General features: G+C 41.0%; 1 protein-coding gene across 1 annotated transcript in view; it reads right to left on the reverse strand.

Annotated features, from left to right (window-relative positions):
* Positions 1-3,106: 3,106 nt before the first annotated feature.
* The window catches only part of USP24 (ubiquitin specific peptidase 24), a 92,842-nt gene continuing 77,996 nt past the window's right edge, over positions 3,107-17,952 (reverse strand). Inside the window, exons 54-67 of the mRNA XM_014598679.3 lie at positions 17,174-17,287; positions 15,260-15,356; positions 13,745-13,861; positions 12,645-12,737; positions 12,185-12,287; positions 10,785-10,906; positions 10,369-10,482; positions 10,068-10,133; positions 9,521-9,587; positions 8,085-8,163; positions 7,311-7,386; positions 6,280-6,366; positions 5,892-6,002; positions 3,107-5,616 (exon numbers count right to left, since the gene is read on the reverse strand). Of these exons, the coding sequence (XP_014454165.1) occupies positions 5,554-5,616; positions 5,892-6,002; positions 6,280-6,366; positions 7,311-7,386; positions 8,085-8,163; positions 9,521-9,587; positions 10,068-10,133; positions 10,369-10,482; positions 10,785-10,906; positions 12,185-12,287; positions 12,645-12,737; positions 13,745-13,861; positions 15,260-15,356; positions 17,174-17,287 (1,309 nt within the window). The 3' untranslated portion in view covers positions 3,107-5,553. The remainder of the gene's footprint in view (positions 5,617-5,891; positions 6,003-6,279; positions 6,367-7,310; positions 7,387-8,084; positions 8,164-9,520; positions 9,588-10,067; positions 10,134-10,368; positions 10,483-10,784; positions 10,907-12,184; positions 12,288-12,644; positions 12,738-13,744; positions 13,862-15,259; positions 15,357-17,173; positions 17,288-17,952) is intronic.

A 17,952-nucleotide genomic window follows, 5' to 3' on the forward strand; every position in this document is an offset into this window, starting at 1 on the left:
CTCCTTGGCTGTAGGTCAGTCTTGGTCTGGTTCAGTACTTATATCAAGTGGGGCTCTCCAAGAGAAGGGACTAAGGGAGAGCCTCTTCCAAATAGTCAGTGTGCGGAGGGTAAGATACTTGCATGCCAACATAAGGAATTACTTGAACATGGGTCTCTTCTCTCCCAGTAAAGCTACTGGCTATTCTGGGGCTGCTGCCTTTCTCTTCATCACCCCCCCCCCCTCCTCCCCAAGTGATCATGGTGGTTTTGGTGTCACCCAGTTTCAGTAGCGGTGCATGGACAGGGTAATGAGTGCGCTGCTCAAACTTTTCAAAGGCTATTTGTTAAAATTACTTCTAACCACACTAGGCTGATGACTGGAGGGGGCTGGACAGGGCCCTCTCGTCGTACATCGCTACTAACAAAGGAAAGGGAAAGGAAGTGACAACTGTAATTCAAATTGGTCTGCTGTAGAACCATCATCTGAATTTGGTACAACGAAAACACAGTTGAAGAGCGGACATAACTTACTAACTGGATCCCCATGGTACAGATAATCACGCTGGGCTGTAGTTGCAACTGTTAATAACCCTCAATGGCCCAAGCATTAATCTGGGTGGAAGGTGGTTACGAAGGAAGGCGTCACAGGTTGTGCTTATGCAGCGGCAGTGCACGGGTTTCAGCTTGGGGGTGGAGGTAACTAGCAGCTGTATGAGCTGGGCTCCCATTAGGCACCGGCATTTCTATTTTTGTTTTCTTTTTTTGGTCAAGACTATTTCTGGTCTCCGACTGTGAAAAGAAAAGATTTGATTGCCCACTGACTGCAGGGGTGCAGACAGAAGTGACAATTTTCGCCTGATCTGGCCACAGAAAGCAGTTTATAGCCACGACCAAATAAGTTCATGGCTGCAAACAGCTTCAAAAGTGGCTGATCAGATGAAAATCATTACCCTTCGTTGTATGAGGGGTTAGATGAAGACGGTTCAAAATAGCGTCTTCCGTAACTTCTGTCTGCGCTGATGCCAGCCTTGAGGTGTTTTCAGAATGAGAGGAGGGGAAAGGGAATGGAGGGAGTTCAGTTTGGGGGTTTTCAGCCCCTGCTGAAGGTTGGGGTGAGTGTACTCCAATACACCCGCCCCACCATCCAGACCTGGGTGGGGAACCCTTAGAACAAGTTCCCTCTGTTCCTTTCCCCTCCCTCCCATTTTGAAACAGGGACAGACTGGGAGAGAGGAGGGGCTTTTGCTGGGGAAAACCAGATGCAGGCTGTGGCCAGCAGCTAGACTCCCCTCCCCCTGGAACCAACGTGAACGTCTGTCTGGTCTAAGGGGATTGTCACAACTCAGATCGCTTCCTGCAAAGTGGGAGCTGCACTTCTGTCTGCGCCCCAGAAGCGCTTGGGACCAGGCTGATGTTATTGTGCTTCTTAGCTGAATGGTTTTGCATACAGTTTAGTTTGCTAATACTGAAGTATCTTGAATAACAATTGATCAGCAGGCCAGCACTGAAAGAACACTTAAGTCATACTCTCTACAGGAAGACTTTCTTCTTCCACAGCAAACACTGCACTTGGAAGAGACTTGCAATGAAGACTGTAAAAGGAAGGACCGTTGTGCAGCTAGGCAATGCCATTTGTTCAATTAAACTGAAAAGGATGCCTCTGATGGCTGTTCAAGTCAAGCACATACTCCACTTTCACAACCAGAGGTTTTTCAAGCATTTGTGTTCTCAGGAAAAGTAAACTGATCAATCTAAATTCAAGATTAGCTCCTGCTCACCTTAACATCTCAGATGCCCAGGGTATTAAGAGCAGTAAAAGCTGTTCTTAGACTTCAAGTTATTTTTTAAGCAAGCAGAGCAAGTCTGAGGGATTCTGAACTCAGGACATCGAAGTTTGAGGAATGTTTCCACTTCACCTTAGAAATGACTTAAGAAGGCTGAAGGATATAAAATGTTGCTGGGTCAAATAGGAAAGCAAAATACAGGCTCCTTAGGGTTGGCCACAAACTGATGTAATAAAAGCTCATGAAAGGGTACTAGAAACTGTGTCATTCATCAGTGTTCCTGGTTTAGCAGGAAGGTCAAAACTGGCTTTTCCCAAAACGAGGGAGAGCAACGAACAACTGCTGGTTGGTGAAAATGAGTGGGAATGGGACAATTCTCACTTCGGAGGCATAACTGAAGACAGCAGCATTATCTAGAGAAAGTTAGCATTTTTATAGTACCTTCAGTGCCCTCACATAAATCCTCCCAAATCAGGTGCGTCATGGTTTTTGCCTGGGACATGAGCAAAGCCCATCGATCCACTCGAGGATGGAGTGAGATCCACGACCACAGAGTGTATAAGCCCCTGAAAAAAAATGTACTCCAACGCTCTCAACTGTTAAGCACGGCACTGTATTGACTGCAGGCCTTGGTTTCCTATCAAGGGATTAACACAATAGGTGGTGGCAGCCTTGATCTTGCTTGAAAACAGTTTCTTTGAGAGCATGCTGCTCTGTGGGTCTTTGCCAATTAAGAAGTCTTTATCCACAGGATGAAGTGAGTGGTAACAAGCATCTGCCAGGAAGAGCTTAGTTCTTTTAAGGAAGGTAGGGCTGTAACCAGATCCCTGCTTGATCACAACAGGAGTCAAGAATAATAAAAGGACAAGTAGATTAAGCACCATGTATGCATCCTGCTCCTGGCAGAAGGTTGTTCTTCTTTGAACCAGCACCAGTGGGAGTATTGAAAAAATCCAACTGCCTTCCAAATCACCTGCAAAAATAAATCAGCAATGCTTTGCAACCTGACAGGGACCATTCAGACTTTAACCAGCCTAATCAGCAACTTGAAAAGCAGAAACAACCCAACACACCCCATTCAACTGCAAGAAGCTGGCAGGAATGAGTGCAAAGCTGTTACACTCACTCACTACTGTGCTTGCACACTAGAGACAGCTGGGTCAACAGTAGTACTAGAAAGGACCCACTGATGCTGAAGGAGAAGGCAGCAGCATGGAGGGGGCATCTATGGCAGGGCAACTTTCAGAGCTTGCGACCTGAAGGATTGGCCAGGAAGGGTTTAAGGATCAGATGTTCAACAAAACAGCAGCATAACTGCGCACAATCTAAAGATTACACTAGTTTCTTTGAAAGGAATAACTTTATTCCATTGACCAGGAATCCCAAGGCCATTCACCAGGACTACCTAGGGCTTTTTTTTTTTTCTCCTAGTGGCAAGGTTTATGCATAAATCAGACAAGTCTCTCCGCGAGGGCGCGCACACACGCTATGGCTGCTCCCTTACCGAACATTTTCGAAGAGGTATAAAAACATTTTCATCCAAAAGATCAGCAGTAAAAATTACAACAGAGAAACGTGGCACAATTCACACACAGATTAGATTTTCAACTGCTTCCAAAAAATAAAATAAATCTTGCAATGCCGGCAGCTTGGAAACCAACTCATTTGGCCAGGTATTGTCTTACTGAAAGTGTTAACCATGGACATTGTACAAGCGTGAGCAGAACCAAAGGAGTTTGCAGTGGTTTGGAACGTACAGTGGTGACAAGCAAATGTTGGTGCCAAGACTTGTTGCTTTGAGTTGGAAGAGGGCATCATTTCCATTGGAAATAATGGGAACTTGAAGCGACAAACGGATTGATGGTGGCCCATAAGAACAAATACTGACCATCATCTGCTACATCACCACTGTATGCTGACTGAGAAGATTTATGACCCGTTACAAAGCAATAGGAATGGGGAATGTAGGGGTGTCAGTAAGAAATGATTTATTCAAAATTAATTTAAAACATCACATTTAAAATTTCCCAGCACGGTATCAGAAACATTTATAAAACACGCTCGCTCGGCCACGTTTCAGTGAAGACACTGTTTTGAAAAAAAGTGATATCCACTACAATGCCATCCTTACTCTGCACATGCAATTTATGACAATGGTTCTCTAACCTGCAATAAGTTATAGAGCTGTACAACTGAAATCATATTGGATATTTACTTCAACAGTGAAATGACTGGTTAATTTTAAGATTAGTGCACAACAGTGAAAAGCTGTCTGCCGGCTCTTGTTTCGGCAACAGTACATAAAAGTAAAAAGAAAAAAAAGGCACTTTTTGGCTGGTTGTGCCTTTGACTTGGCAAATTTATCTGTTTTGGAGGTACCCAGGCACTCCATAAGATTTCCCCCTTTTCTGTGCATGTTTTGTGGTTTTTTTTTTTGTTTTTTTTTGTTTTTTTTTTTTTAAAGTAAGGCAGAATCCATAAATAAAGGCAAAAGCAGTGCAGAAAATGCGACAAACTCAAGATGCAAAATGTACAAAATATGAAAAGTCAATTGGCACAGAAGAAACTAGTATCCAGAGCTACTAGAGATCACAGAACTGTGTTCGACATGGAAAAGCAAAATGGTGCTCACGTAGTCCAACTGGTTTCCAGTTATTTATGAGCAAATAAACCCTAACCGCTGTAGTTGAAATGTTGCCTGGTCAAGTGAAAATACAAACGATGCCTGATCATTCTCTCCCCGTGTTAAAATTTTTATAAAATCCACACAATGTCCTCAACTCACTCAAGGAACTATTCATCATACACAACCAATACCAGCTTTCTCAGTAATTTCAAAGCATAAGCCAATGATTGCAGATCACATGATTAAGACTACAGTTTATTCAATATGTCTCCAATTGTTAAAAAAGATGACTGAATGGAGTCAAACTGCAAGAAAGTTCCACTGGTAAAGTGCTTTTTTTCCCCTTGTGAAACTATTCATCAACATTTTTTTCAAATCCCGCAATGTCATTTAATCAACACTTGTGTTTCTGAAGACAACCAAGCTTTTTTTTTTTTATTGCTCTTCCCAATTTTCTTTTTGACATAAGAAGGTCACCAGGAAAAGATCAATTGCAGAGTTCCTTGTACCAAAGCCGTTCCATAAGGAATCACAGTTTTTACTGAGCTCTCACTGAACCCTCTGTAAAGCGCTATACAAATTAGCAGGGAGACATATTAAATACAAAGGTCCTTCTGTAAACTGATTCTTTAACTAATATTTTACAAAGCAAATGTAAGTCATCACACATCTTTACATAATTTTGAATAATCCTATTCAATATTAGCAGAAAGATTAAAAATTTGCCCTCCATACCTAAAGGCAGTCTGATTTTGTTTTCCTGTATAAAAACCAAGAGATTTTTTTTTTTTTGCAGCATCACAGAAAAAGCAACAGTTTTACATTCACTCATTTAAATGTTCACATAAAATTTTCAACCACTAGCTTTTGTGTATTTGATAAAATCCGCTCGACAAACTGCTTCTCTGCATCTGGACTGCCACACTAAATACTGCAGGGGAAGATGTACTTCTTTGTGACATTTACCGTTCACAAGCCTTCGCAGCTGAAAAAGCTTTTAACTCCAAAGAAAAATACATCCTTGAAGGTTACCATCCATTCAAATAAAGCAGTCTCTTCTCCAGACTCCTCCAAAAGGTGTAAAGTGATGGGACTCCAGTTTCAAAAAGGTACCAGGCATTAAACTATTCCGAGTTGAAATCTTGAGTTTTGCAGATATCCTTTAAGGGTCAACATCATCAAGGTCACTTTTAGGCTCACCAATCATCATGGGAGACTCTGAGCCCTTTCAACAACAACAACAAAAAAAAAATTAAGGAAATTATTTTACACTGCTCTTCAAAAACATACACTATGAAATGTCACCTTAAGGTTAACCGCCCTGACTGCATTCAGTGTTTTATTCCTGCTGCCTGAACCATCAGCCATGTTTCACTCAAGAGGCAAAAACAAAAGTATGGAGTATTAGGATTTTTTTTTTTTAATATGAAGCTAACCGCTGCAATCATGCACCATGAATTGTTAACTTGAGACAACGCTTGATGCATTTCTATTGCTTACCTGCTGTAGAGCTCTCTCTCCGTTCTCATTGGCTGGACTGCTTTCTGATCCATTACTGCTTCCTGACTGATCCTTTTCATTCAGCAAGGCTGTGGCATATGCCAGTGTGTCCTGTGGTGGAACAGGAGGTCAGGAGGTTAGGGGTCTGGGGCAGGGGGTACCCCCTTCTACACTATGCAATGATAGTAGACCTATCGCCACTTCCTTGTTTTCAGAACAGAAAAGGGCTCATGCAGAATCTAATAGATTAATTTAAGGGCTGTCTTCAGGAACAAGCTTCAAGAGGATGCACTCAAGTGTGTGAGTACATGGCAAGGCCAAAAGGAGAGCCACTAAGTGAAGAGCAGGAAAGAGGACTGCAAAGCACAAGCTCTCGTGACTGACAGACCTGTGCAGAAATCGTGCGTTGGAAGGTTTTTGCAGTTGAGGTTTCATTGGACACGTTACTCTGTGGAGCCCAGTAGTGTTCAGACATCTAGATAAAAGCCAAAATAAAAACAGTGCATTAACTGCAGTAGAAACTTAACAACACCCAAGGCTTCAGACGCACCTCAGCAAGAGGGGCCAAAACTCTTGAGGATGAGGCTTTTGAAACACTCTTGGCAGCTGACTGGAGACTTGGTGTCAGCCTCACTTAAACGACCATTTTCAAGTCATGAAAAGGCTCCACCCGAGAGGAATAATTCATTAGCACAACAACTGTGGTGCTGTTTTTACAGCAAATTAAGTGGAGAGGCAGCCTGAGATCATGGATCACACAGCAGTGCCGAAGGTCCAAGCCTGACTCAGGTCTGACTGCAACAGCAGGACATGGACCAACTGCTCAGCTTCAAAAAGAGTACTGGGAAGACATTAGATAGTCTACATCAACTCTGAGGGAGCTGGTTCTAGAGATCCCAGCCACAGCAGTGGGAACGGAAGGGGAAAGGACAGGTGTTGCTGTTGAACTGTAATGGGCTGTAGCCACAGCTTCTTGTGGAAGGTGGTTCCCTGCACCGGCACAGAGGCAGGGCAAGACAGTGACACCAGGTTTTCTATGCTAAAAATCCCAACGTCGGTTCTCTGGCACTGAAAAAGTCCATACATGGCTCCCATGAGACAGAGACAACGACTGGTGATTATCACAAATTTAGCACATCCATCATTTGTACTACTACATAAGTGTGTATGTGCAAACACACGTTAGAGAGATGAAAAAGCCAAGCAAAACTTTCAAACGTAACCATGTAGCTATATTACAATAGGTATTACTTAACACACAAAAGGAAAAATTGTATGCAGTCCTAAGAACGATCACAAAAAACAGATGGAAAAAATAAATTGGTTCCTAAAATAAGCCAAGCAAAATCAGATCTTACAGAAGTCTGGCTGCAAACACAACTAGGGAAAAAAAGACAGACTGCTTCTCTATAACATTACCTTCTTCTGCAGCCACTGTACAGCCCAGCTCCAGTGATGTGAATTCTCCTTGAAATAGTCTTTTGCAGTTGGGCACCTTGGAAATTAGAGTGCGTTTATTATCCACAATTAAAGCAATTCAGGCAAATGTGAAATGCAAGGGCAGAAAAGAGAGCCCTTCATACATACTAAAGAAGTCACAGCCTTCTCTGCTGTCCTCGCAAATGTGCAGTCTTAATATATGATAGCCAATTCTTCAAAAAGTAACTGATGCTAATAGTATTTATGCATACATAAAATAAGTGAGAATAAAACTTTATACAAGGCAGTTCGTTACCTGAATTCAACCCATTCAAATGTAAAAATGAACCAGCGGCATCATAAATTAACAAGACAGGATAGGACTTATATACTGTAGGATCTAATATGACTTTCTCTAATTCATTTGCCAGGATCTGTTTGTCCTTTTCCTGCAAGATTTGGCATTTCCTACAGAATACAGTTGGGTTGCTTTGACTTGAAACGCTGGTGTTAAACAGCTGTTTCAGGAGAAAATTGCCCCAGGTAGGTAAAAACTTCACTCCCTCACTAGAGCACCGTGCACCTCATTTTCAAGATATCAAGAAAGCTTCCAGGATGACTTCAGAGGCAGGCCTCTGAACTACAACTGCACCACAGTGACCCAGCCTAAAGAGGACACTGCGAGACATGACAGCAGCCAAGGCAGCAGGGAGGCTTCAGACTGGTTGAAAATGGTGACACTTATTATGGAAATTTTACATTACAGCGACTTACTTCTGAGCAAGAGTAACCAGAAACTTGACACACTGATAGCAGCGACTGCTATCCACGTGATTACTATGGTGCATCAAAGCTGTAGAAGAAATAAGAGTATTGAAAAGATGATTGTTTTGTGCCAACAGGAGCTACAAACTCATTTGAGAGTCACGTTCAAGCAAAAAAAAAAATACAAACAAAAAAACAAAGGCCATGCCATAATTTCATTTTAGATGCAGCTTCCAGAAATGAATTCTGCAGCTGTTAACATGATTATGTACATTTTAAATGTACCACTGTACTCCTTCTGTTCAGGATTTTCTAAATGTTACTACACTTTCTTATCGATTAAAAGACATCAAAAGGAAAAAATACATAATTTATCTGAAATCCATGTACAGTGTATTAAAATGTTGTTGTGCTGTTCTATTCCTCTCATCTATCTTACAAGGGAACCTTTACATGGTTCCATCCTACTAGGGAGCAAACTATGTTCCCAGTTAAAACCAGATATCAGAACCAGATGACAAAACTTTTACTTAGATCAAAACTTACAAAGCAAGAAAGCTATTTCTAACTCCTCAAAATGTAAATGAAAGCAAAATTTATCTCCTTGTAAGCCCCCCTCAGGAGGATGAGGAAAAGTACAAGCTATTACCAACCATCTAAGAAACTCACCATACAAAAATGAAATTACTGCCCCTGAATTTTATGAGAAACCTTATGCTGGACAGATGCAGGGAGAAACAGCTGTTAGATCTGCCTGAAGTAGGGTTGGGACTAAACAAGTATGAACAAATGTACCTTTTAATAGCCTGAAAAAGGGGAGAGGGAGCTCTCTTTGCAAGTGGACATCAACGCCTATAATCTAACTTTCCCTAGTCGTACAAACTACTAAGCAGCCCCAACGCTGACCCTGAATAAAATGGGATTAAAATCGAACCATTTTTGCTACACTTGAATTGCTACACGATCATGCAGATGTAACAGTTACAGCCAAACGCTTACATCGATATCCTCTGATATGGATATAATTGTTGCATCTGTCTATATCCAAAGGCTGTTTTGTTTAGATCACAAAGCAATGAAAACTGGCAAGCCAGCTAAACTTTTCCCAGAGAGCTGTGAACAGCTAGCTCCTGCATTCTTGAAGTTTGAGGGATGTTTAAAGTTACCATACTGACATAGGTGTACATTATGTCCAAGTGCCTTCTGTGGGGCTAATGGGAAGACTCTCGTTCTTTAATTTCCTTTCTTGGAATAAGACCTTCACTAGTGCAAGAGATGTGCCAGGTCTTAGCTGCAGAAATACGGGAGGTAATTTCAGTGCTATTGCAAGGGCTTTTTAGGCAAGATTACAACATTTTATGTTCAATACAAAGAGCTCTCCCAAAGTTGCAAAAAATGTCCAATTTAGTAACGTGTTATAATAGGCTTACAGTTGGCCTACTTGCCTAGCAAACCTTTATCAGTTTCAAATGCAAATTTGATCCGGTCTACTTGTAAGGGGTCTTCAATAACCTGTGAAAGAAAGGAAAAATGGGTAGATTTTAGAGTTCTAAAGCAAATGTAAGGCAGTTTTACAATCTACAGCCATAGTCTCAGATGCTTCAGATTTCTATATAAAATGCACTTACTTAGTTCCAAAATGAGAAACAAAACAAGTGTTTCGCTGATTACTGTTGTAAAAATGAGGCAACTTAAACAGAGTAAAAGCCTTCGCTGAGAGAAGGCAACATTATAACATTAGTGAGCGTAAGAACCACGATAATAATGCCTTCCTTCAGTGAGACAAGGTTCCTTGGGTGAATTTGATATCTTTTATTAGACCAACCCAAATAGTTGGAGAATAGTATTAAGCAAGCTTTCAGGTTCAAAAACCTTTTGTCAGGCTAAGGAAGTCTCAGCAGTTGGTGTGAGCTCTTCCTGGATGGACAAACTTGTATCCAATCCAGCCTACTCACACAACGTTTCATAAAAAAGTTTTTCCTTTCCACCTACCAATATCTCATGAAGTAACTGGAATGTGTTCTTCAGTTCATGAGGTGGAGCAGTTTCCAGCTGGTTCTGTACAGCAGAAAAAGTGCATCAGATGATGAATAAATACACCAATGTTCAAAAATACACTGGATGTTTAGCTTGAAGAAACTTGGAAGAACATTTTATCTTTTTTTAAGAGATAAAAAACTCTTAAGGAATTGTACCCATGCCAAAAAAGTTACAGCATCCATCAGGACACAAGCTTAAGTCCAAAGATAGGACAGATCATCACACTGAAAGCCTACTTTGACTAGCTTCATACCTTGATGAAATGTAGCATGGTGAAGGAAAAGTGCTCATTACAAAAGCAGCAGTATACCGCCATCTCAATGAGAGCTGACAGCGATCCAGTTAGCTCCCGTAAAGCGTGCATCACCTATGAAGAGATACATATAATTGCAGATATAATTATAATCGTTGAGTCTTCGGTAATATTCTGTGTCACTGTTGATCCCTATCTTTGCAAAGCTTGCCTTCAGTGAGAATTTGGCTTGCAAGTACACTACTGAACTGCTGCAGCACCAAAAAAAAAAGACAGATGAGAAGTTTTTAGGATTTGCGTGCTTTTCAGCTGGTTGCTTTTCAACGTTTCCTTTATACCACAAATGTAACAGTATTTCAAACAAATCATCAGGTTTTAAGTACAAAAACCTCTGTGGAATTCAGAGCAACAGCTACCTCCATTAGATAAGGCTTCCCTTCAGGCAAGAATAACAAGGCTTCCACTTCTTCATGGAGGGCCAGAAGCGGACCTGAGGCAGTGATGCTGAGAGGTGGACGTTGTTTAAAGAGACCAGGAGCTAAGACAGAAACAAAAAACACATCCCGGAGATATACACACCATACAGTTCTAAACGAAACTTCAAAAGCTAGCAGTTCATGACAACCTTTTGCTATGGTTGCCTCTGCTGGTAGCAAACAGTTAAGGGCATACATGGCAAATATTGTACCCCATATCACATACCATTGCTTGAGCATAAAAATGAGTCTATTAGTATTAGTATGTTATCAGGCTATAAATTGCTGAAGTACCAAATCAAAGTACTTGTACGCGCTAATTTTTAGGACCTTCTATCCATGTTTTAATTATACTGTTTATCTCAGGCTCAGGGGTTTCAACAGTGCTTGCCACCATCCAAGTGCTTTACAGAGCGCAACCCATCTCAGTTTGGGAAGTTTACAGCACAATACAAAACAGTAGTTATTCTTTAGGATGGAGGCTGGAATGCCTTTCAACTTCCTCCTCAACCCTGAGGATCAAAGCTTCTATTTTAGCTCCTTCCACAACCCATTATTTGGATAGCTATGTCCTTCCAGCTGAAGCATTCAGGCTAGTTATTCTATCATGCCTAATTGCTAAATGTTCTTTAGGGTTTAAAAACTATATGGAAAATACAAGAAGAGTATAATATCCAAGACTGCTCTCAGCAGGCTGCAAGCATAGAGTCTGGTATAGTCGTAACCTGGCCACACGTTTAGGTGATTAATGGCATGATAAAACTGGAAGTCAGCCACAAAGATACTACAGAAAACACATGTAATAACTTTGCAGATGGCTTCCATCACACTTTGAATTTGCAGCGGTGGGGGGTTCCCACTGGCCAACAATCACCTGATCATCTGCAAGATCAGGACTACCGTCCCAATCAGCTGAAGACTGGCGGATCCAGAGCATTCTGGGGTTCAAGATGTGGAGTGCTTCCGATATGTCGATCATCAAGTGTCTGTCAGCTGGCTCTGGGGACCGCACAGGGCTTCAAACTGGCCCTGTGGGTCCCCAGAGCCAGCTGATAATCAGCTGATTGTTGGGCACCTTGTCAGGGCAGGGGCACCAGCTATTATGGCATGATTGGGATATGATCCTCAATCTCAAAACGGTGCCTTCTGCCATTTGTGTGTGGCATGGCAGGAGGTGTGACTGTTGGGATCACAGATCAGATCCCACTGTGCCTTCAAACGAACATCTGTCAGAGGCCACAGTACTGCGTTACATGCCTATTTTTTCCTCACCAATGACAAAATTAGTTCCAACTTTGCAACAGTAACATGCTAGACAGAGGATGAAAGGCAGTTCTTACCCACGCTCCTCTGCAAGGAGACATCAGAGTGCAAAACAAGCAGCGCCACAGTATTGTGAAGGTATCCAAACTCACGAGCTTGTGGTGAGCTCCACCTGCGGTTCTGGGCAGCAAAGAAAGAAGGCCACACTTTATCCACTGATACCTGTCAGTGACATGTCTGAAGAACCCCCCCATCTGAAACATTTTCAACTTTGCAAGCCAGTAAAAACTTCCTTTTATTAAAGGTAGTAATGATGCACTCAAACCAACAAACCTACTATGCACCAATTCCTACAGACACCAGGGGGAGTTTAAGCACAGTTTTAACTAAAGAGAGCAAAGTATCAAAAGGGAATTATTTTTTATTTTTAAACTAACAACAACTACAAAAAATTCTCATACTTAAGTCAGAGGACAAATATGGGAAAAGACAAAATCAACAAACCCAAGCGTGCAATATGTGAAACACAGGCTTTACCTGGTTATTCTGCCGGTTGGGGCCAAGGAGGAAGTTGATCATATGCCTTAAGGCAGAATGTCTGAGAAGAAGATCGCTAGCCCTTATGCCCTGCTGTTAAAAGACAAAACCAAGTTACATCCTTGCATGTGTTGAGAAATACGGGCCAAGAGGGAGGAAATAATCTGCCCAGACTATATGCTAAATTCCCAAGTTCCCAAGTGTTACCTCATCATTACCTCATTTGTATAGCTGTGGCCTTCCAGCTGAAGCATCCAGGCTAGTTATTCTATCATGCCTAATTGCTAAATGTTCTTTAGGATTTAAAAACTATATGGAAAATGCAAGCAGAGTATAGAATCTAAGACTGCTCAGTAGGCTGCAAGCCTGTAGGGTCTGGTAGAGTCTCAGAATGGGTCTGACTTAATTTGACATCAATAGTCTATGACACACAAAGAGCACTTTAAACCACACATTAGATTTAATTCAACATTAGTTGCTCGTAAACTGTGTGTGATATAGACAAATGGGAATTGTAGAAATAGCACTAACCTGTCAGCTATTTAACTTTCAACTAAAACTTTGTCCTCATTTGTTTTTTAATGAATTAAAATGATTACATTGAGACTTTGGCAGAGCTGGACTCCTTGTAAACAGAAGTATACAAATGCAGGATGATTATTTTTCTGTCCTAATGGCTTAAAAACTATTACAGAACTAGGAGCTTCACTCAAGGATTCTGGAAAATCCTCTTTACCATTGTTATCTAAAGCAGTGGCGATCCACCTCTGGCTCATGGGGCTCCCCACAGGCCTGGGCATTTGGCAGCTCTGGCAGCATCTAGAGCTGTAGCAATTACCACAGCCATAGCTCCTCCACCACCAGATTTCTGAACCTGTGGAGGAGCCTCATGGGGTGGATGATATATATGGTCCCGCATGCTGGATTGTGGCAGTACCCAGGGGTGGGCCAGTACACAGGCTAGCACTTGCGGACCAGCCCTGTGCCACTCATCTGGCCCATGGGGCTGGACAGGTTGAGCACCATTGACCTAAAGCATGTTACACAATACTTTTTTTTACCCTTTCAAAACTAACAAATATACCAAGCTATTAGTTTACCTTTTGTACAAAGTTGTTGAACAGTAAGAAGTATTGTGCACAGTTTTTACAGTTCTCGGGAACATCTTTATCCAACAAAGCAAGTAGCACCTCCAGTAACTGATGTAGACTTTTTAGCTGTGAAAAACACAAATTTAGGTTAAACTAGCAAGTCTACAGTAAAAAAAAATTCAAAAGACTCCCAATATCAAATATAAATTGAAACCATAACTGTGGCTTCAAGTAAGATGCACTTATGACGATTATAAAGAATAAAAACAGGATATGTCTATATGAGACACTTTACCCCACAGCAGACTAATCTGCTGCACAGTAAACTGTCATTGTCTATACATGTGCAGCAATTAGTGTGCAGTAGACTAATTTACTGCACTGCTGGATAGTCCTGTCAGATACAAGTGGCATCTGGCAGCACAGTAAATTACTGCACTTAAATGCGCATGTAGATAGCAATGTCAGGATTAGTTTACTCTAGCTCAAACTGCGCTAGAGTATATTCAGTCACATTAGCTGCACGTGTAGATGCACCCAGTTAGACTTTGCTTTACACCCTTCCAATGGAGTAATGTTGGAAGGCTTAAATTGCAAGCAATGAAAATGGGGTGTCACCACCCAGCACAGCATGCTCAAAGTAAGAGGACTTTGTTCCATTTTACTGCAGGCTTTAATTAGATTACTTTTCACACAGTGGCCTAGAGGATAGGTCTGTTTTCTCCTTCCCACTAGACCAAATTTATTCCATTATAAAGAAGCATTTATTGACAAAGTCAATGAGCAAAAGTAGAGAGTTAATTCAGAGGGTAAACAATAATTTAACAGTAAAGATTGATTTTAAAAGCTTGCTAGTAACTCATAAAAATATGCTACTGATGCAGCACGGTGATCACATTTACTCAAATGCTTTTACAAGGGACATTTGCAAGACCAAGAAAACCATGGAAAGGGTAAAAACTTGGAGAAACACACTTACGAAACAAGGAGTTTCTAACTTTTTGGGGCTTTTCCTTGTGGTAAACTGCCTATAAAGAAAAACTGTGCTAAAGCTACCTGCTGAGATTCTCTTAGTCAAAACACCCTCTGGCACGTACCATCACATCGACATTCACTTTAGGTGGTTCAAGTGCTCCTGGCAGAAGCTGTCAGTTTCAAATGGAGAAGATGCAGCCATATTTTCAGCTTTTTAAAAAATAGAAAGCATCTTGTGCTTTTACTGAATCCGATCACTTTAAGTTAAGGTGGTATGTCATTCATCAGCATATTTCACTGTTATTTATACAGCTACAGTGGTGGCTAAGATCTCGTGACTGTGTACTGGACAAGTCACACTAGGACACTTGTACTGTGCTGATGTAGCTAGGAGTGAGCAAGTATGAACAGATACAAGACAAAGAACATGATTTGAAGCTTCTTGCTCTGGTCATTGACAGAAGTGCGTGGTACTTGCTGGAAATAGTGACAATCGTATCATTAAAAAAAAAAAATCAACGTTCTGAATGAACATGAAGCATCACTAACCTTATCCTGATGGAGCAAGGCACTGTCTAGAGTCTTTTCAAGAATGGTAGCTACAGCAACTCTCACCTCTCTCACACTGCACTCCAGCAGGAAAGTCCTAGAAAATACAGAAAGACGCTGAAGGAGGCTTGGGACCAGTTTTTTGTTTACCTAGCTATACCCTTACTTCACCTGTATGTTCAGCATTTATTATTTAGAAGGATAACAGCTGAGTCTTGTGCATCACAACTGATATTTCTAACATTTTCACCTAAGCATCAATCCTGTTCCTCCCCCCACAGCTGAAAACAAAGACCCTTAAATGTGATGTTTTGTTTGAAACACAAAAGGTTACAGAGGGAATGTCAACTTTTAATTTCTAAGCATCTGCCAGTGAATATTATTGCTACTTAACAAGAACTGTACTAAACTGGATAGGTGAATAGAAACAGAATAGCAGATGAAAAGCTAACTCTGGACTATGGGAGAAAGTTTCCCTGGTACAGAAACCACTGAATATACTGCTTAAGGCTATACTCTGGCTCGTCTACAGCTGGAACATATATTACTTTGGCTGTTACTGACAAAAACAGCAGAAAAAGCTTCATCGTACATTTAATATGCTGCTTTGTACTGCTGCATACTTCACCGCAATGCAGTTGCACTTTCTTCCAAGTCACAAGCGCTGTTAGTACAAGAGGCACAATACCAGAAGGTGTGCCTGAATAATAAAGGCTAGACACAAGTCTCTAGATTTAGTGCACAAATTGTAGCACATACTCAGACGGCAAGTCAGAGCTTCATTTATAACCTCTCCAAAACAGAGTCATTTCTCAGGTGAGAGAGTCCTAGGGAGGAGAAAGCCTCTCTAAATAGGCTTTGGTCTTTTCCCCTTACATCTAACAGGCAATCAGCTGTATGTATTCTTGCTGAAAGGAAAGAGGCCTATTAAGTAAAACTACAAACCTAGGAGAAAAATGACTCTTTAAGGAGAAAACCTCATGACTCTCTCAGAGTTTAAATTAAAGCACTTCAAGTGAAAACGTCTTGGATGCAAGATGATGCTGTTTTCTTACCACCTTAAAACAGAAAGTCATTATTAAATGAAAACTTGGAGCTGTCTACTAATTTGTTATAGCTAGCAGCAATGACCTGGATTTTCTATGCCCCAAAGGGCTGCTCTGCAGGTCTCTACTGAGACCTCAGAACAGCGCAAGATAAATCCAATAATCTGCAAGGAGGATTTAATATATACGTTGCTAAGAAATAACCTAGGTTGGGTAAGCTTTTGTAAACAACAGCTTCCTGAAAAGCTGAAAGATGGAAAATAACTTGAATGCTCAATGAGTGTAGTTCTGAAATGAGAACCGCTTGGCATGTTTTGATGGTTTTGTTTCTGGAACATGAATGGCTAACCCCTCTATTAAATGTAATAAATGTGGTTTGTTACCACCCCCCAAAAAAACAAATGTCATGGCTCATGCTATTTAGGAACTTTGCTGCAGAGGAAACCAGCAAGTGCTCAAAACGATCAGGCAATATACTTCAGCTTCCCACTTTCTTCATAAGGAAAGCACTACATTGAGGTTACTTACAGAAGACCTGTGCAGTATTTAAACACTGTTTTCTTCTCCCTTTCTCTTGCAGCACCAACTACTCACCCCCCTCCCGCCCCCCCGTGTTGCACATCAGAGAAACTGTACAAAAGCTGGATTAAAAATTCTGTCAACTCATGTGACTATCACTATTTCATTAAATGTACTGGTTTCTGTCAGAAAAATCAAGCCTATAATACCACAAGCAAAAATTAAAAGTGATGAGATGACTGATGTATGATTAAGAGATATGAACATAATGAAAGGTGATTTTGCTTCTAACAGAAGGTGACAGACTATGTAATCAACCATTAACTGTGTCGACAAGACTGATACTTACTTTACAAGTTCTCGTCCCTCTGACCCAACCAAATACTCAACAAGCCACTGACAAGCATCAAAACTTTTAGAAAGCAAAGCATCAATGGTAGCAATCCATTCTTCTGTATCAGACCTTTAACAAAACAAAGACAGCAGGATCAGTATAGCCTCATCCCAAATATTCAAATCAATGTTTTTTTTTCTTCTCTGGTAAATTCTGATCTGGTCTCTCAAAGTAGTCTCTTTTCTGATCAGTGCCACACATACCAAATAAAGGGGACAGGTCTGGCTTTTTCTTGGGAAACTATCTTTTGAACCTGCTTCCACAAATAAACCTTAGCATTAACTACCTAGAGTAAATGAGATGCTCACTATTTCACCTGTCTACAGAGCCCAAAGAACTCACAGAAATGGAATTTTCCAGGGCAAAATAGCCAGTGAAATTTGGGCATCAAGTTCTACCCTTGGTTGAGGCTAAGCATTTATATACCAAAACACCCATAAGACGGGTTCCTGACAGTTACAGAGGGTGCAATAACCAGAATATAAAGCTCACTGAACAATATAATGTCCTTCTACACATAAAATATCAGAATTTAGCACTCTTCATTCAGAACGTTGAAGCTCTGATCAGCATACTTGTATTTAAATCTCTAGGTTCCTTCCACTTCAAAATGATTTTATACAGATGATAATCCTAGAAAGACAACTGAAGTAAAAAGTTAGCTGGCAGCCTACACACAGCCCTTTTATCAATAACTGATTTGGTGTTATGGAAATTTAACTTGTATTTAGAGC

Source organism: Alligator mississippiensis, chromosome 5, assembly GCF_030867095.1.
Source record: "Alligator mississippiensis isolate rAllMis1 chromosome 5, rAllMis1, whole genome shotgun sequence".
Lineage (NCBI taxonomy): Eukaryota > Metazoa > Chordata > Crocodylia > Alligatoridae > Alligator > Alligator mississippiensis.